General features: G+C 36.2%; 1 protein-coding gene across 2 annotated transcripts; it reads left to right on the top strand.

The window, feature by feature from the left end:
• The first annotated feature begins 2,436 nt into the window (after positions 1 to 2,436).
• On the top strand, positions 2,437 to 15,213 carry LOC116252600 (uncharacterized). Of its 2 annotated transcripts, none has more exons than XM_031626969.2 (8): positions 2,437 to 2,611; positions 2,886 to 3,048; positions 4,050 to 4,160; positions 4,270 to 4,404; positions 4,913 to 5,017; positions 14,234 to 14,403; positions 14,490 to 14,589; positions 14,699 to 15,213. In XM_031626969.2, the coding sequence occupies exons 1-8, from the start codon at positions 2,508 to 2,510 to the stop codon at positions 14,942 to 14,944; spliced, it is 1,134 nt and encodes a 377-aa protein (XP_031482829.1). In that variant the 5' UTR covers positions 2,437 to 2,507; the 3' UTR covers positions 14,945 to 15,213. The 2 variants fall into 2 exon arrangements, with proteins under 2 accessions (XP_031482829.1, XP_049933330.1); XM_050077373.1 differs by having other exon boundaries at positions 2,863 to 3,048.
• Positions 15,214 to 21,995: the final 6,782 nt, after the last annotated feature.

Below are 21,995 nucleotides of genomic sequence, written 5' to 3'. Positions count from 1 at the left end.
GGACTGGTTGAAGATGAAGCACCGACATAGTCTGACGTATGTTTAAAGGTCGTGCAATGGGAAAGTTTGATTCAGTTTCAGTTTTTTTGTTTTGTTATGGTGCAAAGACACTGCATGTGTATTTGCTTCTTTGAATACTCGACACATGCACTTGGCTTTCTATTGAATGTTAAAGCTCTTCTGAACACTGATGGGAATATGTAAATATTTTAACACTGATGGGACTATGTATGTGGTTTGTTTAGTATTTTATCACTGATGGGAACAATGATATGATCCTTCTTTATGTATGTGGTTTGTGTGGTCTTTATTCGCTTTGTCGTGCTATCGTTGCGCTTTGTTGTTGATGTCAATTAAAGTTGCTTTTGATGACATTCCAGAAGATGGCTTAAATGTGCCCCTCAGGCTTGAAAAAGTTGCAAATGAGGTGAGCAGCAATTATTGGGTGTTGGTATTTTGTGTTGAGCTTTGGCAACATGTGCCATGTATGGGTGACTGACGCATGACCTCCCATTGTAATTGAGCTGCTTTTCCCGTGTGCAGTTGATGCTTCATTAATCTGAATTTCAATTGCCAAGAATAGGAATACATGACTTTTGATTTCGTGTGATGATATGGGCAAAGTGTTGAAGTTGTGATGGAGTTGACGCCAGATTGATTCAATTTCTTTTATCATGCTGTTGGTTGGTCTGACGTCAACTACAATTTTCTTGGCACTGCAGCTAAGGTCGTTGGCTGCTTGCAGTGGAGATCACAGCCGTTTTTGTTATGGTTATGTTAGATTCAGATCTGATGTATATATTGCAGCGAGTTGGGTGTTTGGTTGAGTATTTTTACTTCTACAGTTATCTCGGATCTGGCATGGCATGATTTTTATTCACATTTGGTTTCAGTTTTTTATAGTTTCTATCAACTGAGGGTGTTGGTGTTGTTGATCATTGGTGCATGTTGAGAGTTAGGATAGTGATTCATAAATCTAGATAGATTGTTGCCATATTTTTGTAAATCTAGATAAATGTTTCCTTATTATCAAACTAAGAATTAAATTTCTAGAAATATATTTCTGTACTATCAAACTTAGAAATATAGAATTGGAAATATATTTTTGAGTCATCACACACACACTAAAATTGAAATCGGAAAAATTTTTTCCATTCCATTTTTCCATTTCCTATATTTCCAGCAATATATTTCCAGAAATTTTTTTCCAGGCCATCAAACGGCCCCTAAAATAAAAATGAGTGGAAGCAATTTTCCGCAACCTATAGTTGTCAAAAAATGGCCAGCTAGGGCAAGCCACGTCAAGTGACCTTGGTTAGAAGTATCCAGAACCTTGGTTGGACTTCCTTCAAAGGCATTAAAAAAGAAGCCCAAATTCATTAAACTTGGGTGTGGACCGAGCGAGGGTTTAGGTTTAAACCCAGCTTCAACGGGAGCTTAATTATGCAAAATTTCCTCCCCCCTCCCTCCTCCCCCAACCCACAACTATGATCTGAAGCATGATGTTAAAATTTTAAAAGCCTTGCTTGGTGGGAGAAGGTATAAAACACTAACTTAAACCGTTTGAATACAAACCAAGTAGACAGCAAAATTTGACTTCAGATACTTCAAGATTAACCATATAAAGAAAATGTTTACATCCGTAACTTCATATTGCCCAACTTAAAAAAAGAAACGGGATTGATAGGCGCACCATCGCACGTTGGCAGGAAACCATGAACATAATTTGAGATAAAAACACCAATTTAAATAATTTAAATATAAATCAAGATTATTTTCCAATAAAAAAGAGCCCCTAATAGATTAGTAATTAGTGTTGTTAAGTAGATCCAAGTTCATCTCCGCTATTGCAATCAAATCTAAACCATTACTGCTACCATAGTCTATGATTTTAGAGCCTCCTGGATCTAGGTGCGTTAGCCGACTGGATGGCCAAGCCAAACATATTTACACGATTAAAACACTGTCACAAAAAACGTGTAGGTTAAACGGCGAAAAAAAAGATAGGTATAATACGATAAAGTTCTATATCTCGATAATAAAACGGAAAAAGTTCGGTAAATTTTTAAAAAAATTTAAACATTTAATATATCTTAAAAATTATACAAAAATGAAAATTAATAAAAAACGGTAAAAAATAAGAAAAAACAGTAAAAAAGGAAAAAAACGTATAATACAAATATAATATGGGTATTATACGTATTTTTTGTTTTTGATGTTTTTTTTTAATGCGTTTTATTCAGTTTTATACGGTGGAGGTGTTTTTGGCGTATAATATGCGTTTCTTTTTTTAAAACGTTTTTTGTGAGACTTGAATAGAACGACACTTAGTTAAAAGTTAAAAATGATAAAATAGGGTTTGATCAGACATAACTATCTTCTTCGGTGACTCGTTAAAACTTTTCCACTGTTACAATGTAGAGCTTTATTGCTAACTTTTTAACTGTAAAAGAGGGCCCGGGAGGCTTCCTCGAGTCTGTCCTCGCCATAATCCTTCCTTCTATGTGATGAAAGGAGCCATGGCGGTGCACTCGATTTTCGACGTTGGGTTGCTGAAGACCGAGCTGGAAGAAGCTGGAATTAGCGCCAACTTCATTCCCGTCATCTGGAAGTAAATCAATTCTTCATCTTCTCTCCCCTTTCCACCAAATCCATTTGCCTAGAACAAGAAAGCATCAATACCGAGATCGCACCACAATCGAGTTATCGTCCCTTTGTTTGTGGTTTTAACTTCTTATGTCCCCTGTCTGTGTGAATATGCACGATCCTGTTCAGTAGTTCGAGATCTTACGATTATTGTCTGGTTGTTTTGTTTTTATAAGTTGATATTATGAAACTTCGGTAACTCTAAATCTTTGTTAGGACTACCATTTCTTAATATCCAGGTACATTCTTGATCAACCCAACTGTCAGATCAATGACGTTCCATCGTTGCCTTCTGCTGCCTACCCTGTACTGGTTTCCAAATTTAGACCGATGACGTCTATCGTGGAATTAGTTACAAATTCTGAAGACAAGGTTACCACTAAATTGCTTGTCAGATTGCAGGTGTGCACATTTCTTTCAGCTTGTGCTTGCGATTGGCATTGCCACTAAATTGGCATTGATTTCTTTCAGTTACTCTCTGTCTCTTTCCCTCTCTCTTAAACGCTCACACAAACACACACATGGATAAACGTAAGGTTATTAACTGCCTTACTTTTAGATTCATTGCATGTCAGAAAGTGGAGAGGTTAAGTAGAAGAATAGTAAGAATTTATTAGGATTGTAATAATTGAAAATTTGGGTTCTTGTATTTTCCATTATAGTGTTCGGTCACCTGAAATTTTTTCTTGAAACCTTGGAATATGGTTTCTAAAAGCTCTCTTTGGAACTGAATTACATGCTTTTTTCATGCTTTTGAGACTGTATGAGAAGTTTGCTTCCAAAGGGGTGGAGGAAACTGATCCGTCCCAATGTGAAAATGAACTTCTTTGATACTAGAATTGCAATGTTATTCTTTCTTCCTTTTTCTATGAGAAGAAATCCTATTGCCAAGTGAACCCCTGTCCCCAGGCAATGTCCCTGGCCTCCTAAATCTTTTGTCTACATACCTCGGAAAAGCTCCAGAGTGCAGAGTGGCTGCAATGCTGAATCACCTTTCCGTTCTGCTTGAAGGCAGTTGCGGAAGACCCACTCTGCAGTTGTGCTCAACTTTGTGGAGGACTGGTGTGTATTTTTCATGTTACAAAAAATATATGCCTTCATTTTATGTTCTTAATTCTTATTAAAAGCCTGCATGTAAACTGCGTGCTTAATTAAAATACTTAGAAATTGTGTTGATGAAAAACCTGAGGCTTTAGCTATTTCATTCTTTGTCTTGCTGCACTCCTGGTTAGTTCCATTTGCACTCAAGGTCCATGTTTCTTTGTGCATTTTCTGGCTGTGGCTTGAAAAGCTTTTTGTTTTTAGGAAAGCTGATGATGGTATACTCAGATTAACAGAGAATCCATTCTTTTCCTTTTCTACATCGACACATTATATGACATTGACCACATTTTTGTCATCAGAATGGTTCTCATGTTGAAGCTGTTATTATGAGATATGACACACGTCTCGGGAAGTATGGTGGCAAACCTCGACCTGGAGGTCCAAGGTCAACTTTATGCATATCATCTCAGGTGTTGAATTTGCTGTACACATGCTATTGGAAAAATATTTCCATCTCTTACATTTGCTTGAGTTCCTTTTAATCATTGAAATGTCTTTGATTTATTTTGAATTTTCTAGGCAGGTTGCAAAATGAGTTGCAAATTTTGCGCTACAGGAAGTATGGGATTTAAGTGTAATCTGTCATCAGGGGAGATTGTGGAGCAACTGGTTCACGCATCTTTTATCTCAAGCATTAGAAATGTTGTTTTTATGGTATGATCTTCGCGATCGGCATGACTTTAGACGTACTTTACTCAGTTGATATTGTTCATTTGTTAGAAACTACATGGTTATCTCCATCTCTTCTTGCTTATGAGTCAGTTGCATTTGTATTCCAGTTTCATTTGGAAACAATTCCTTATCTCAAATATGTAGACAGTAGACCTTTTGAAAAGAGTTCAAGTATTCATTCAGCTGGTCCGCAATGGAGCTTTCTTTTACTTGGTTTGACTGTAACAGATTTGTTTGCTTTGCCTAATTGCTGCAATACTGTATTGAACTCATGGCTAGTGCTGCTTCCTTCAACCACTAATAGTTTAAAGTATTGAAAGTGGTGTTTAATTGTACTGATAGCACTTTGCACCGAAGGTATTCTGTTCAGCTTCATTCTTTGTGGATCCTGTTAACGTTGTTGTTCCCCATACCATCATCTCTTATGTTTGCACCTTTGTATATCACAATTCTAGAGAGCTTTACTCACTGTTATCACTTGGATATGCAGGGAATGGGGGAACCACTGAACAACTATACAGCAGTAGTTGAAGCAGTCCAGTCCATGATAAGCTTCCCATTTCGATTATCACCAAAGAGAATTACCATATCTACTGTATGTCATCAAACTGAGACAGATTATAGGACTTAGACTTGATAAAAAGCTGTATTACACAGAGTACTTTTTATACATCTTGAGATTGTTCATTATGGTCTTGTCCCTTGTCCTAAGTTATATTTGACAGGGGCCATCCTAGAAGCTAAGTCACAAGGGTGTGCCATTTTTGGACCTGCACCCGCGTCAACGCGACGCTGGTGTGGGTGCGGGTGCGACCCAGATTCCCACCCAGCCAAGTTTAAAGTGAATCGGGTGCGGTCAGCCACACCCGACTAAAATCGTCGTTTCTAGGCGCACACCTGACTCGCGTTTGCAAATTGCAATTTTGATTCAGTTATTTGATAATTTTGTGCTTTATGGATAATTTGTTGTTATATATGTATATATATATTATAATAATAAATTAATAATAATAAATACCCTTGCCACACCGCCGCACCCAGATTTTTTCAGATGCCGCACCCGCACCCCACACCTATGTGACATACCCTAGAAGTTTTTCCTTGTGCATCTCTGTTTCACTTCTTAAACACATATTTTGTAATGTTTCAATTTTCAACTGTCAGAAACAATTTACTTGTTTCACTAGCATAAAAGATTGAATAGAGGCTTGATGGAGCAAAGGATATTTGCATGAATATGGGTGTGGATGCAGGGTTGTTGCATTTTTCAAGAAATTGAGAGTGCTGTGTAAATGACAATATATATATATATATATATATATATATATATATATATATGATGCAAACAGTTTTTGATACTAAAAGCAAACAAGAATATACAAATGGTATATGGTAAAAGCATAAATATAAATTTTTTTATGTAAATGAGCTATTGGATTTGTGAAATTATGACTCTTGATAAGAACCATCACATGAGTCAAGGTTGAGTCTGGTAGGTAAGTCCAGTTTGCTGCACTTTTGATGGATGATGGTTGACTTTGGTGCCTCAGGACAGCATGCATCATCCAGTGCCTATGTAACATGGGTACGTTTTTTCTGGTGGAGTACCCTTACCGGTCGGGTGAGACATGGGTACGGGTACGGGTACGCCATTGGCACACGGCTCAGGTAGGGGTACGTATCGGGTACGGTCAACGTACCCGGGTTCATATCCGTCCAAAAACAGACTCGATCAATGTTGACCAAGTCCATTTTCGTCCAAAACTTAGGTTTTTTTTTTGTTTTAGTATTTCCTTTCAAAAACGCAGAGCCTCCACAAAATTGTGGGTGACGTCCGGCGACCTCTTGTGACATCCAGCAACTTCCAGCAACCTCCGGTGACCTTCCTGCATGAACTTTTTTTCCTTTTTATTGTTGTTTTTAGTCGTATTTTTGTTTTCTTGCATGAAATTCGACTATCTAGAGGGCTGCTCTATTGTCCATATGTTTAAAGTTTTTCATAGGTTTCTTAAAAACACTGCTGCAAGATAGTTTTTCATAGGTTTCTTAAAAACACTGCTGCAAGATCCATTGATATATATTTTCTAAGTATTTCTTCTTGTTTATATATATATATATATATATAAACGGCCGTATCCCCACATCCAAGTTTTTTGAAAATGGTCTGTACCCGTACCCACACCAGTACGTGCACCGGCACCCGTACTCGTACCTATGTGACATAGTCTAGTGCAGGTGGTCATGGTAGCTTCCTAAAGAGTTGATTTATATAGTTTGTAGTAATAGAATAGAAAATCCCTCAAAATTTCATCTAAAGCTGTTTAAAATTCAAGAAACAAGAGCCACCTCAACCATTGGACACACCTTAATCATTAAATAGTGTACCACAAATTTCCAGCCTATCCTCCACCACAATCATTCATAGTGGGTAACGTATGTTGAGCAACAGTCAGCATTGATCTGCACCAACTGTAGAAAAATTAGCTAATGTTGAAGCATTGGACCAGAAACTGTCCATCTATCTATGCAACAATAATTGACATTTAACCCTGTGAGTGATGTATTAGTCCTTTCAGTATGCATGGTATTGTTCGTTTTTGTCATCCAGGTTCTCTGTTTTGGTGGTCAGCACCATATCTAGGCGTGCAATACTACCTTATATGATAACTCTTCATAATGCGAACACTTATTTCTTACTGTTCAGGAAACCACTATTGGATGCTAAGAAAAAGGATGGTGTATGATTCTGAATTTCTTAAGGGCATTAACTGTGATGAATATGATCTAAAGTGACATATTTCAAATACCACATGGTCAAGCTCAGATCAGTCACAAACATAAGAAATGCTGGAAATTTGAGGTAGGAGTCAGGGAAGGAGATGCTATCTGACTGAATTTTCTAATGATATTAAATGTGCATGCTGAAAGGAGTTATGAATTATGATATACACTGAATTTTAAATCACACACACTCAGGTTCATGTAAACAACACAACACAGAGAAATGACTGAATACAGACAATACACAGTCTGTATCAGTTATAAACAAAGAATCCTCACAAGGAGAGGAGATAAACTCTGAAAAGTATTTTTGATCACTCATAAAAAGAGCTTACGAAAAGCTAAAACTACATAAGGGACATAAAGTCCAATCAATAGGAAGGAGAAGAAGCTGTTGGAATGTCCAACAGCTAGAAATATATCCACTGGATATTCCAACAGCTAGTAAATGGCAGCAAGCAAAAATAAACGAACACAAAAGAAAATGCATAAATAATTTAAAAAATATGACATCAAAGAAACAAATTAAATCTAATCTGATGCAAAAAATCCTAATTTAGTAGTAAATCTTCTGACATATTTTTTAACACCCTCATTAAACTTATGGTGAAACCACTGAAAGTTTGCTAAAAATAAAGGAGAATCATGGTACAAGCCTTTTGGTGAAAAGTCTGCCAGCTGAAACTTTTGATGTAACAAAGGACAACTTGATGGATTTCTTTTAAAGTTCCTCTATGACAAAGTTATAGTCCATTTCGATATTTTTAGTCCTCTCATGAGAAATGTTGTTGCTGGCAATATATATACGCACTTTTATAGTCACTGCACAACTTTGCCGGTTTTTCAAACTCCAGTCCCATGCCTTTGAGTAGACATTTTAGCCACACAATTTCCATAGCAGTTGATGCCATTGCTCATTATTATGCTTCTGTGGAAGACAAAAATACTCTTTGATGCTTCTTGCATCTCTAGAAAGTCAACAAAGTATCTAAAACACACAAAAACTAGTAGTGGAATGTTGATTGTTGGGGTCTCTTCTCCCATTAGTATCAGTATATACAATTAATTCCAAAGAAGAAGTTGAGGGCAAAAAAACACCCTTGTTAATGGTATTTTTTATGTACCGAATGATTCTCATTACTGTACCCATATGAACTGTAGTGGGAGCATGTCGGAATTAGTTTGCTAAATGCACAATATAAGCAATATCAAGTCTGATAATAGATAGATAGGAGAGAGCTCCAACCAACTGTCAATATGGTGTAGGATTTTTCTTTGCTTTTCCATCATTTATCTTCATTTTCATTCCAGGTACTTCTGATTTTCAATAAACTTGTTATTAGAGATTCCAGAGCGATTAACTATGTCGACAACTTGATCTGGAATATCAGATATCCTCTTCTAGATTAACTGACTTCTGTACAAAGAAAATATGTGAGGAACCCCAAGTTTGACATTTTGAATTCCCTTTTTAAAAGTTGTTTGATTTTTCTCACTTCATCTTTATCATATTCATCACCTGTAATGATCATTTCATCTACATAAAAAAGTAAAATCACAGAGATGATTTTTTTACAAATAAAGCAGTATCTGAGTAACATCACTCGAATCCATGTTCAGTCAAAAGTCTCAAAACCTTGCAGAATCTGTCATAGCAGGCCTTAGTCGCCTGTTTCAAACCATAAAGTACCTTCTTCAAGTGCAGAACAGACCCTTAAGATATTTTATATCCTGGAGGAGGTGACGTATACTTTCTCAGTAAATTCACTAATAAAAAAAATATTTTAAACACCATTTGATATGTTGGACATCTTTTAATGGAGCTTATTGCTATGAGGGATCTAACTGAGGTCATCTGGGAAATTGGAGCAAATGTCTCTTCATAGTCCATTTCATATTCTTGGCAATATCCTTTGGCAACTAATTTAGCTTTAAAACTTTCTAGGGTAGCATCACTTTTGGTTTTAACTTCAAAAACCCAGCTATAGCCTATTGTTTTCTTATTTTTCAGTAAAGGTATGATCTCCCTAGTCTCACATTTTTTAAGGCTTTTAATTCAGCATTTATTGCTTCTATCCATTGAGGGCTCTGAATAGCTTCATGATAACTAGTGGGTTCAAGAAAAAAGTGTATGGTTACCTATCTCTTCCTACATTTGGGACTAAATGACTCATAGGAAACAAACCTTTCAGGATGTTTAATACTCCTTTTAGGCCTTCCCACTGGTGGTTCAAGAGAAGGGTCATTTGTAAGAATATCTCTAGGTGTTTCTCTTCTATGATAGGTGATAATTTCTTTACGAGATTCAATACTAGGACTTTCTTGGCCAGTTGCTGCATTTTTTTCAACTTCTTCATTGTTTCAAGGTAGAAGATCAGACAAAAAAGAGTAATCCATATTATGTTCAGTTTCTTCCTTTTCAAATCCTTTTTTATTTTCAATGAAAATCACATTTCATGAAATATATAATTTATCATTATTAACATCATAGCATTTGTATCCTTTTTGTGTCTTAGAATATCCCAGAAAACACATTTTATAGCTTTTGAAGATAATTTATTATTCTTATCATTTAAAATATAGCATTTGCATCCAAATACTCTTAATCTATCATAGTTAGGTTCCGTATTGTAAAGTTTGAAAAGGAGCTATGTTATCGAAGACTTTAGATACCATTGTATTAATTGGATAACCTGACATAAAAATTGCTTTAGCCCAAAAGTTTTTGGGAACATATTTTGAAATCAGCAAAGTTTTTGTTGTTTTTATGATATGACAATGTTTTCTTTCAGAAATTCCATTTTGTGGAGGGGTTCTTGGACAAGATTTTTGACGGAGTATCCCATTTTCTTCCAAGTATTCTTTAAAAAGAGTTGATAAATATTCTCCACCAGAATTTGTGCATAAATTTTTTATATTTGTTTTAAATTGATTTTTAATCATTTGATAAAATGTTTTAAAACAGAGGAAAGTTTCATATTTATGTTGGAGGAGGTATACCCAAACATATCTCATAAAATCATCCACAAATATAACATAATAAGCAAATCCACCTTTAGAGAAAATTGCAGTTGGCCCCTATACATCCAAATGAATCAACTCAAAAGGATCTTTTGCTCATATAAGTTCCATTTCCAAAAGAGACTTCTTTTTGCCCAAAATGCATTTATTACAGGACAAATTTTCATTATAAAAGTTCTTTAACGCTTGTATACATTAAATTTGCTCAAACTTGGATGACCTAATCTTTGATGCCATAAAGAAATGTCTTCTTTATGGTTGTAATACAAAGAGGTTTAGATAGGTCCAAAAAATCCACAAACTACAGGTCACTTCTTCTATGTCCTTTCCCAATCGTCCTCTCGGAGAAGAGACCCTGTATAAAACATTTATCGTGTACGAAACTGATTTTCCAGCCCTGATCAGCTATTTGACATACCAATAAAAGGTTGAGATTCAATTGAGAATGCATCTATTGTTTGGTGTTTTAAAAACCTCTTTTTTGAATTTATTCAAATCTACCAATGGTTTTACATTCAATGAAGTCCCATCAGCTGTTGAACAAAGCAAGGATAAAAATTATTTTTGCATTTAGTTAAGCATGATTTATTTGGTGTAATATGAAAGGAAGTTCTGGAGTCAAGCAACCAAGGAATCGTACCTTGTGATGAAGTTGTAACAGCTCCGGTTGTTGCAAAATTCTCTTTCAAGAGTGGTTGAAGTGCTTTGGCAAGTTGGGTACGTGATAATCCTCCAAATGAACCTGGTTCTTGATGACTTTCTGCTGTAGCTGCTTTCTTTTCAAGTTTCTTCAGCTTTGGACATCTTGGTTTTATGTGTCTAGCTTCGTGGCATTGAAAACAAATCACCCTTATACTTGAATCTTCATTATTTCTTCCAAAATATGGTAGTCAATAAGGTCTAATGTTATTTTCTGGTTTACAAACCGCCAAGACACTTTCTGCTCTTTCTTTACCATAAATTAGTCTATTTTCTTCCATTATTAGTTCAACAAGCGCTTCATGGATGGTAGGAACACTTGGTCGATGAATGAGTGATGCCTTTACTATATCAAGCGTTAAGCCAATAATGAACTGATAAAATTTGTCTTCCTCTATCAATTTTTGATGAAGAATATCTTGACGACATGCCATTTAGGTTCAAACAATGATAGTTCATCCACAACCAAGGAAATTTTCCATAGTAATCCTTTATAGATTATTTCCTTGTTGAAGCTTAGAGATTTTCCACCTGCACATTTTATTTATGTGCAACATCTCTTATCATGTACATCTCTTTGAAAAATTCCCATGCTTGATTTATATATTTAAATTCGGCAATGTGTACTTGTTGAGGTTTCTACACTATTTAAGAACCATGACATGACTTTGTGATGTCCAATCCTCACATTCTTTTATTTTTTCACCTAATCATTTTTGGCTTTCTACTTTTAAACTCCCACTCTATGTTACACGGGTACGGGTACGGCCCTGGGTGCGGCAAAGGTGCGGTCAACGCAGCATCGGGTACGGTCAACGTACCCAGGATCATTTTTGTCTATTTTTGAACTCGGTCAACTTTGACCGAGTCCAAAGTTGTCCAGTTTTTGAGTTGAAAATTAAAAATCCCCCTCTCTTTTCCTGTTTCCTTTTTCACTCTAAACCTTTCTTGCACATAGTTCCTCACAACTTTTCATTTAAAATCTTCCATACAATGTTTTGAAAAGTGATCCCTTCTCTATAACTTGACTCTTCGATAATAGTGTGAGCCATAACCATAGCGATGTCAATATATCTTAAAAGTGTGACCTGTTGCTCCTTCTAATCTTGATGATGCGACGGAGAATCAAGAAAGTGGATATATTTGTATGTTAATTACTTCCATAATGTGTTTTGGATCATGAGTTATGAATATGTTATTCATTTTGAAATTTTTTGACATATATATATATATATATATATATATATATATATATATATATATGTATATATATATATATGTCCGCGTGTGTGTACGGCCGTACCCCCGCACTCAAATTTTTTGAAAATGGTCCGTACCCGTACCCGAACCTATGTGACATAGCTCCCACCAGGTCTTTGGCTTTTCCATCCACAACTTTGGTCAATGTAAGCGACTGCATTGGTAAGTTTAGGTTCCTTTTTGGAGCCATCAGTGGTACCCCCAAGGACCCTTTCTACCAATATGATGCTTCATAGTAGAAGCCCATGTAACATAATTTGTGGAATTAAGTTTGAGCAAGAGTTGGAGGGAGAGATTTTCTTTTTCTTCCATTTCTCTAAAGAATGAGGGGAATAGGGAACACACCTTGAAGCACCGTGAAAGAATGACAATCTGTGTAAGACTCAAACTAGGACAACGCTGCTGATGACATTTGTCCCCTTCATTGGATCAGGTCTTGATTTCTTGAATACGACAATTGATCACAAACTTGCTTCAAAATATTCTCAGCATAAATTAACTCAGGGCAGAATCTTTTTGCTCTGATACCATAGAAGGAGTTGTGATATACACTGAATTTTATATCACACACACTCAGGTTATTGTAATCAACACATGACGGGGAAATGACTGAATACAGACAGTACACAGTCTGTATCAATGGTACACAGAATAAGTATGAATAGTATTATTGATTACTCATAAAAAGAGCTTACAAAAGGTTAAAATGACATAAGGGACATAAAATCTAATAGATGGGAAGGAGAAGCTGTTGTTGGAATGTCCAACAACTAGAAATATAGCCATTGCAGTGTTATCCTTATCACGTGATATGGGTCCGTGTCGTCCGATACGTATTGTATATGTTAAAAAGGTTTTATGATACGCCTTTGTATCATAGGCGTATCCCCTGTATCGTGCAATATGAGGGCCATAAGTATCATACGATACGACCAATATGCGCCCCCTATATCTTATGATACGGGGACAAAACAAAACAAAAGTGGCTTGAGGCCCATTTTTTTAATCCAGTTTTGTCGTGCTTCTTTTTAAAAAACTCCTTCCTTCCACTTTCTAAACATCTTTTATAACTGTGGAAGGGGGAGGTTTTACTAGTTTTCTAGAAAAATTGACCATATATTGGTGAGGACATTCCATTTGAATGTTGAAACAATTAAAGAAGAAAATAAGGAAGACGATGAATACGATGATGATTATTGTTGATTGATGATAATCATAATGTTTGGCACTTGACAATGAACAATTATATGTTGTGAACTTGTGATATAATCTAAAACATGCACTATAAGTGAGAAACATGCAAAATGCTATCCTGCATTACTAGAATATAGAGATTTTCCCAAAGAGCTAAAAACTACATCCATTGGAGAGGGTAGACCAAGTGATAATCGCTGGGTCATGGGTAAAGGGTCTCATTTGTGTCGGGTCTTAGACAGACCCTGTGTTGGTAGTGAATATAAACAGGCACGCTGGTAGATTGGGGTTTCAACGGAGGTTATTGAGTTGTATTCCCTCTGAGAGTTACTCTAACCTGGGTTTAGGGTTGAGTTTCAGAGTTTTAGGGTTCTTTTCTTGCAATGTGTGCGAGTTGTATTCCCACTACTACCCTGGTACAGCATTAACAAGAAGAAAACCCTAAAATTCACACAGACAACCCTAATCCCAGATGCCTGTTTATATTTACTACAAATGCAGGGTCTCTTAAGAACTGACCCAAATGACATCTGTTACCCATGACCCTGGAACTATCACCAAGGAAGAATGGAAGGTGACAGATTACAGAGGGATTAATCATTTATAAGAACTGTAAACATACGAGTTTGTTGTCAAAATATATGTTCAATAACATTGGAGCAAAATAATGTTTTTCTATGTCAATTCTGTTTTCTTCTAGTGTTCTTTGAATTGTTATTATGATGAATATGCTCTTCGTTTACCATTTTTTTTTTCCTTGAAGAGTAGTTTAAGAAGTTTGGCTTACTTACTAGCCTTTGGAAGTCAAAGGGTTTGCAGTATAAATGAAGTTGCTTCTCAGATTTTTTGCATGTAGGTTGGCATTATCCCTGCTATCAAGAAGTTAAAAGATGACTTGCCAAATGTGAGACTTGCCGTCTCTCTTCATGCTCCCATTCAAGATATAAGGTGTCAGATAATGCCTGCTGCCAGTGCCTTTCCTCTGCAAAGGCTTATGGATGTTTTACATCTGTATCAGGAGAAGTGGTGCAACTCAGACACGGTTTACTTTCCTTTTTCTTTTTAATCTCAAAATTTGAGTTAAAGAACTTTATAGTTTTTCTTGCTTTCAGTGGCCAGAAAATCTTCATTGAATATATCATGCTTGACGGCATCAATGATCAAGAGCAGCATGCTCATGAGCTTGGGAAGTTGCTTAAAACACTTGACGTGGTGAGTTTTAATCTTCATACTTGTACGAAGAACTGATCCTTCAAGTCCTTAGGACTGGTCAACATTTCTTTTGATTGTTATGTGTAAGATTTATCTGCATGATGTCCAGGTTATTAACTTGATACCTTTCAATGCAATCGGTAGTTCAAGTCATTTTATGAGCAGTTCTGAGCAGAATGTGAAAAAGTTTCAGAAGATGTTGAGAGAAGTTTATAAAATTCGGACAACAGTTCGCAAACAAATGGGCCAGGACATAAGTGGTGCGTGTGGTCAATTGGTAATTAAGATTTCAAAGCCAACTTCCCAACTCAGTGCCAGCATGGAATTGCCAGATATTGAAGATCTTCATACCTAAGTGCGAACTGAAAGTAGAACTTTTGTTACCAGAAATATGCAGGTGTTCAATCTGTAAAAGAAACCTTGTGACTGCTCATCTTAATGAAAAAATTATACTTTCATGAAAAATTTCTAGTGTCCATGAATTTTCTTATGAAAGACCAACTAGATTGTAGCACAAAAGGGAATATTGGGAATTGCTTTTCGATTGAACTCAAGGGAATGGTATTGACATTTTCCATGTAAAAGGCACCATAATATCTGAGTTATCACATTCTATTAGCTACAGATCAGCAAACTGCGTGTGCCTACAATGGCTCTTGCTCCATGGTCATCATGAAACCTCGAGAGGTATGATTGAGCGTGCCAAATGCCATCTTGTTTTCTTAATTGTCCTGCTTCCAAAAGGCAGATGATATCAAGGATTCTAGAGATCGTTCGAATGGCTTCCAAACTGTTGTGTATTGTTGCGTTGGGTCTGCCACGATGGGAACACGATTGCTTCGACATGTGAATGGGAGTCCCCAAGGTGCAAGGGCAATCTGGTTTTAAATTTTTTATTTGATAGTGATCAGCACTCTCCTGGCTATTACTTGCTAGACAATCGTTCTTGCCAAGTAAAGGGCTTCCATGCGTCAGAGGTTCACTCACGAACGTTGCCTGCTCATAGGGGTGACTTTGAAGTCCACGACACAGAGGGAGGAAAACCGGTAGCTTGCTTGACAGTTCAACTTCTCAGAAGCTCCTCTAATAGGTTTAGTTGGCGTTTCCTTAAGGAAAGCCATGTGAGTGAATGATCAGTCTTTTTAGATATTGGGTGATGACTTGCATGTCTAGAGATGTCAAGAGATCAGAGATCATATTCAATTTGATGTACCCTTAGCCATATCCATTTTTTCCAGATATTCATATATTCGGATTTGAAATAGAATGAAGAAAAATCATGTCCCGATCTGAATCTGAGATCTGATTTTGACAATCTGAATCTGATCCAAATCCAATATTTGAATCCACATCCAAATCTAAATTTTACATCAAATCTAGCTGAGTCGTAAAATGCTATGTCACCTGAGTGCGGGGTGCGGGTGCCGGTGCCGGTGCGGGTGCTGGTGCCGGTGCGGCACATCTCAAAAAAATTAGGTGCGGCGGTGCGGTGAAGATATTTTATTAATATTAATATTATTATTATTATTATTATTAATTTTTCGTAGAAATTGAATAACACAATTAAAATTATACATTTTATGATAGTGGGAAAAAATCAAAAAAGAAATGTTTGAAAAAAAAGGCAAACAGATCGTTTTATATGAAAGCCACCATTCTTTAGTCCTGTATTGTTTTTTTTTTTAAAGAGAAAAGAGAACATATAATATATCTATAGATGTCTTAAATTAGATTTAACCGCGACGGGTGAGAATGGTGGATTTGATTTTGTGGATTTTGGATTTGGTTTCATTTTAAAATCAGATCCAGATCCAAACCATACACGCAGATGAACTTGGTTTGGATTTGGTTTCGACTCGGAACTAGATCCAACCCCCGGGTGCGAGCTCAACATCGTGTGCTGATTGGGTGCGCACCTGGAGCGCACCCGCACCCGCAACGCGTCGGGTGCGGGTGCGAGCTCAAAGGAAACGCACCCGGTGACATAGGTAAAATGTAAGGGCATTGCTTATAGGATACTTATTTAAAACTAATTCCAATATGAATTTGAATCTGATCATATATGTATGTGTATCCGAATTCGACCAAATCTCTTAATCAAATGCTAAATTTTTTTATATTCATTTTTTTTTGTACGTTTTGGCCAGATATGCGATCCAAATGGATAAATTGACATCCCTATGCACATCCTCATTTGTCCTTCTCTATCCTTGTCACTGCTGATGTTGGATGAATTGTATACTTCGCATGTCATGTCATTCATGTATTTTGCAGTTCAAAATTGATCAAAAACCCATTATTTTTGCATTTTTGCTTGACAACCTTTCGTGTGTGTGTTTAGGATGAATAAAGGATCCGATCTTAAACGAAATTAGAATCAATTTGGAGTTGAGATGTGATAAGAGTATGAGCGGTGAAGATAATGTCAAGTGCAAAATCAAAGGCAGTGAAAAAGGTAAACGTTCGGTGTCCAGAAAATCTCCATTCTGTTTATTGCCATCTTTTTTGTTTCCATAAATCTTGTATGTACAATTGCATTGTAATCTTGGTACATGTTATAATTTCCTTTTGGTTTGCACCATAATTATCAGTGCTGAAAATATAAATATTTACTCTCTGTGGCTCACGAGAAATATCTGAGACCACTAAAGTTTCTTTCAAGATTCTGCTCAGTGTCTTTTATGGTATCAGAGCCTATGGCTCTTGCAAGGATTTCAATCATGGCAGCACCAAGCCTGAACATCCAGTGGAACGCTGCAGCGAGTTTGGTTTCAGCGAAACTGAACAGGGAAAGTTACTTGCTTTGGCGCTCACAACTAGAGATGGTAATGGTGAGTCAGGACCTCCTTAGGTTCATAGATGGGTCCTCTTAACTCTTCACCCAAGGATGGCCCTAAATATCAGATTTTGCGACACTCTGACCAATTAGCATTAGGCTGGATCACAAAATTATGTTAGTTGAATCCACGGGAGAAGCTTGGTCAATTTTAGAAAAGGCATATGGCTCTCAATCTGCATCGAGAGTCTTGATTTTAAAGAAGGACATATATTTTATCAAAAAGGAGAATCTCACCATGGCTGAATACCTTTACAAAATCAAGCTGTTGGCAGACACGCTAGCAGCAGCATGCCATGTGGTGAATGACTGGGATCTGCTGCAAATCGCTTTGAAAGGCCTTCCCATGGAGTATGAAAGTTTTGTGACATCTGTCACGGCAAGTACTTCTTGGCAATCTCTTGATTTTTCAGATTTCTACGAGTTATTGCTGATTCAGGAAAAGCGTGTCAACATGCTGCATTCACACCAGGTGGAGCAAAATGAAAACTCTCAAATAGCATTTTATTTGAATGCGAACGAAATCAATTCTGTAGGGGTTGAGGCCGTGGGAGATCCAGTCATCAGAATAATTCAACCAATAATCAATATGGAGTATCCAAGTCTGCTATTATTTGTCAATATTGTGGTAGAAAAGGACATACCACAAAAACGTGCTGGGGTATTACCCCCAGGCTTTTTCAGCCATATCTCTCAATGATGTTGACGATAAGGGGTCTTTCAACCATATAACCATGGATAATCAGTCTCTCCAAAACAAGCAATCGGCATCTCAAAATGAATGTATTCCAGTTGGTAATGGGTCTTTCATTTTTGTATCAAATATTGGAGACATTAAATTACAAGACCCCTCATAGTGCTAAGAATTTGTTGTCAGTAGGGCAGTTCACTTCAGGGGAGAGAGAGGGAGGGTGGGGAAGACAATGGGAGGGGCATGCCTACTCACAATGGTGAGTTTAAAGAGCCCTATATATATATGTCATGCTGTGTAATGACCTAACCTCTTTATGGGTTCAAATTCCTGGTTCGGCGGATCCCAATCCACCCTCTACCAATTTCGGCTCCAACCTCAAAAAGGCTAGGAACTAAGACAACTGTGTATTCAATAACCCCTTTTATAGGCCGTTGAAGATCTCTGACAATCTTCAATATGAGACTAAATTTTTGGGTGTTACATGCCGTGTATAAATTGTTTGTGACAAAAGATGTTTATGATTAATATAAAAAGAAACTTTTTGTAGGGACAAAAAAGAAAACCGTAAAAAAAATGATTTTGGGGTTTGATGAAGATAAAACTTGTCATTTTATATATACATATCGTTATGACCAATATACCCTTATGAACGGCAAAAAACGGTCTTTGTTTTTTTTTTCCGTTCACAGCATTATCTCATATATCTGTCATTATCTGATACCTCTTTTGTTATTTCATACACATTATCCCATGTTTCTGTTATTATTTCGTACCCATTATTTCATATTGTTATCATTATCTCGTACTCTTGTCGTCATCTTATACCCAATCTTTTCTAATGCCATTTCTTGTCATTATCTTAGAGACTATGGGTATGAAATAATAGCAGATGCTAACAAGAATGAGATAATGACTGAGATATGATATAATAGGTATCAGATAACAACATGAGTATAATAATAATAAGGGTATGAGATAATGGGTATGAGACGTTATGTGTTCCTATTATTGACATGTGACATGGGATAATAACGACATGGGTATGATAATGACATGGGTATGATAATAACAAGAGGTATGACATAACATACATAAAATAATGATAAGAGTATGAAGTAATGACAGAGGTACGAGATAATGATAGAGGTATGAAATAATGGCAAGATTAAAAATATTTATTGTGCATACGTAATGTAAAAATGCTTATGGTAGTATGGTCCACATTCAACATACGCTCATTATGTATACAGAGCAGCGTATAGAACTTGATCTCGAAAAGAGCAACAATAGAAATTGTACTGCACTATAGTGTTGACGAGTTAACAGCTGATGACGCACTATAGTGTTGACGAGTTAACAGCTGATGACGAAGAGATTATATATGTCATGTAATATGAAATTTTTGTGTGTTATTTTAATCATGACAGAAAAATGTCCCAGAAAAAGAAAACTTTTGTAGGGACAAAAAAAATCCAAAAAGAAGATTTTGGGATTCGATAAAGCTCAAACTTGTTAGTCTGTATATACATATTATTATGACCAATATACCCTTCTAAGCAGCAAAGAAGCATTTTTTTTGTCTCACTTATGCCGTTAGCTCATACTCATGTCATTATCTCATGCTCTTGTTATCTCTTACTCATTATCTCATACATCGGTCATTATCTCATACTCATATCATTATGTCATAATCATCATTATCTTATACTTCGGTGATTATCTCATTCTGTCTCCTGTCATTACCTCATACATGTAGCATCTGAGATAATGATAGGGGTATGATATAATGAGTATGAGATAACGACATGAGTATGATAATGGCAGGGGTATGAAATAATGGATATGAAATGTGTGTGAGATAATGATAAGGGGTATGAGATAATGGTTATGGGGTAACAATAGGGCCATGAGATAATAAAGAGGTATGAGATAATGACATAGGTATGATATAACATGATTAAGAATATTCGTTATGCATATGCAATGTTAGGGCATTAAAGTAAATATACATTTTAGTAGTAAGAGAGTGCGCTTGTTATGTACGCATACATAACTCGTTCCAAGTTGATGAAGGACGAGAGAGCAATGGCAAGGAGGGTTTCTTCACGTGCAAAAAGAGAATACTTTGTTGCCCTGTCCTAAATTTTTAGTTTGGAATTAAAATGGGACTTTCCAGGGTCAGATTTTGATTCCAAAAGTCAGATTCCAAAACTGGTCCATAATTCTGGAACGAAATGCTATTTCAATTAAGTGATTCCATTTTTTTTTTTCAAAAAAGAGACTTTTGATACCAAAATTCTAGTAATCCCTATGAATCAAACGGCCCATAGGTTATTTTAATCCAAACCTTTTTGAGTTAATTGTAAACCTTTTTTAGTTATAATATTCTAGGTGTGACATTGTGTCAAACTTTCTTTTTACAATAATTGCTCTCTCTCTCTCTCTCTCTCTCTATATATATATATATATATATATATATATATATATATATATATATATATATATATATATATATATATATATATATATATATATATATATATATATATATATATATATACAGACGTATAGATTGTGCTTATAGGAATAAAGAGTAGTTTCTAATCAAGACACATCTTCAAATGGTCATTTTTTTAATTAATATGGTTGATCATATTAATAAACCAAAACTAAAGGTACTTTGAATTGATTGTCTTTAATTATTTTATTTTTGCATGCATAATTTGATGCACAGCGGGAACAACACTACAAGGCACCGAAAAAGGGCCCCTAGGAAAATAAAAGGTTGGGTGAGCTTTATCTCTCTAACAGGCAGTAGGTCCATCTCTCTCCCTCCACCGACCCACAACCCCCACCCCACCCACCTTATTGACCCACAACCCCCACCCCACCCACCTTATTGTGTGAGTATAAGTATTATTATGGCAGAAGGAATTTGTTAAGTGTCCGGTAAGACAAGGTTGATTTGAGGATTATCCCACGCTTTTTTAAATTGTTTTTCATGTGAAAAAATAGGGTATATTATAATTACTTTTATGCATAGAAAGTGTCGTTAGGACGTGAGATGTTAATTGCTCCAAAGGTCAATTCGGGGATGACACATCTTTTTGAACTGTTTTAATATGATACATACATATGTGTCTATGTATATGTTGGACATCAAGTCAAGAATTTATAATTGCTGTATTTTAAAATCCACGGACATGAAGTGTAACCTACCTACCTCTCTCTCTCTCTCTTCATAAAACAAGAGAAACACCAAGCTGGAAGGAACCCAATTAAGTATACGTAGCTTTTAAATGTGAAACTTGATTGTTAAACAAAAGCAGATAAACTTATGAATATGTCGATTTTGTAGAAAGAGAAGTAAAGGCTTCCAGATCATTGTCCAGAGCAAATATTTGGTTTATCTTCATTACAAAAACATGCTCATGATGACTGGTAGCTCATACCAGTTATAGGTTGACTTGCAATGGGAAGAAGCATTCTGGTTCTCTTTAGGAGATCCGACAAAATTGGAAGGTACAAAACGCCGAATGCATACTCTTGTGAAAAGCTGCTTCCCTTTGAAGTGTCCACGAAAATAGAGTTTAGAGTTTAATCAGAGTGAAGGCCACCAAGTCCAAAATCTGAACTACCAAGTAGACGGGGCCCTTGTCGACAAACTTTATAAAAGGGCCAGTGAATTTTTCTGTTATTCATAAAAAGAAAAATTATCTGGACTATTAAAAGGAAAAAGACTCCTTAAAGCTTCCCCAGTTTTTACATCGGAAAAATATAGACGCTCTAATTTTCATGTATAATTTTGGTTTAGATACTGCCGCATGCCACTTCAAAACGGTCATAGTGGAGTCATGCGTAGGCTAGTCTGGGATC

Source organism: Nymphaea colorata, chromosome 4 (assembly GCF_008831285.2).
Source record: "Nymphaea colorata isolate Beijing-Zhang1983 chromosome 4, ASM883128v2, whole genome shotgun sequence".
NCBI lineage: Eukaryota > Viridiplantae > Streptophyta > Magnoliopsida > Nymphaeales > Nymphaeaceae > Nymphaea > Nymphaea colorata.
The sequence above is the reverse complement of the archived record's forward strand: the minus strand, read 5'-3'. Positions and strand labels throughout refer to the sequence as shown.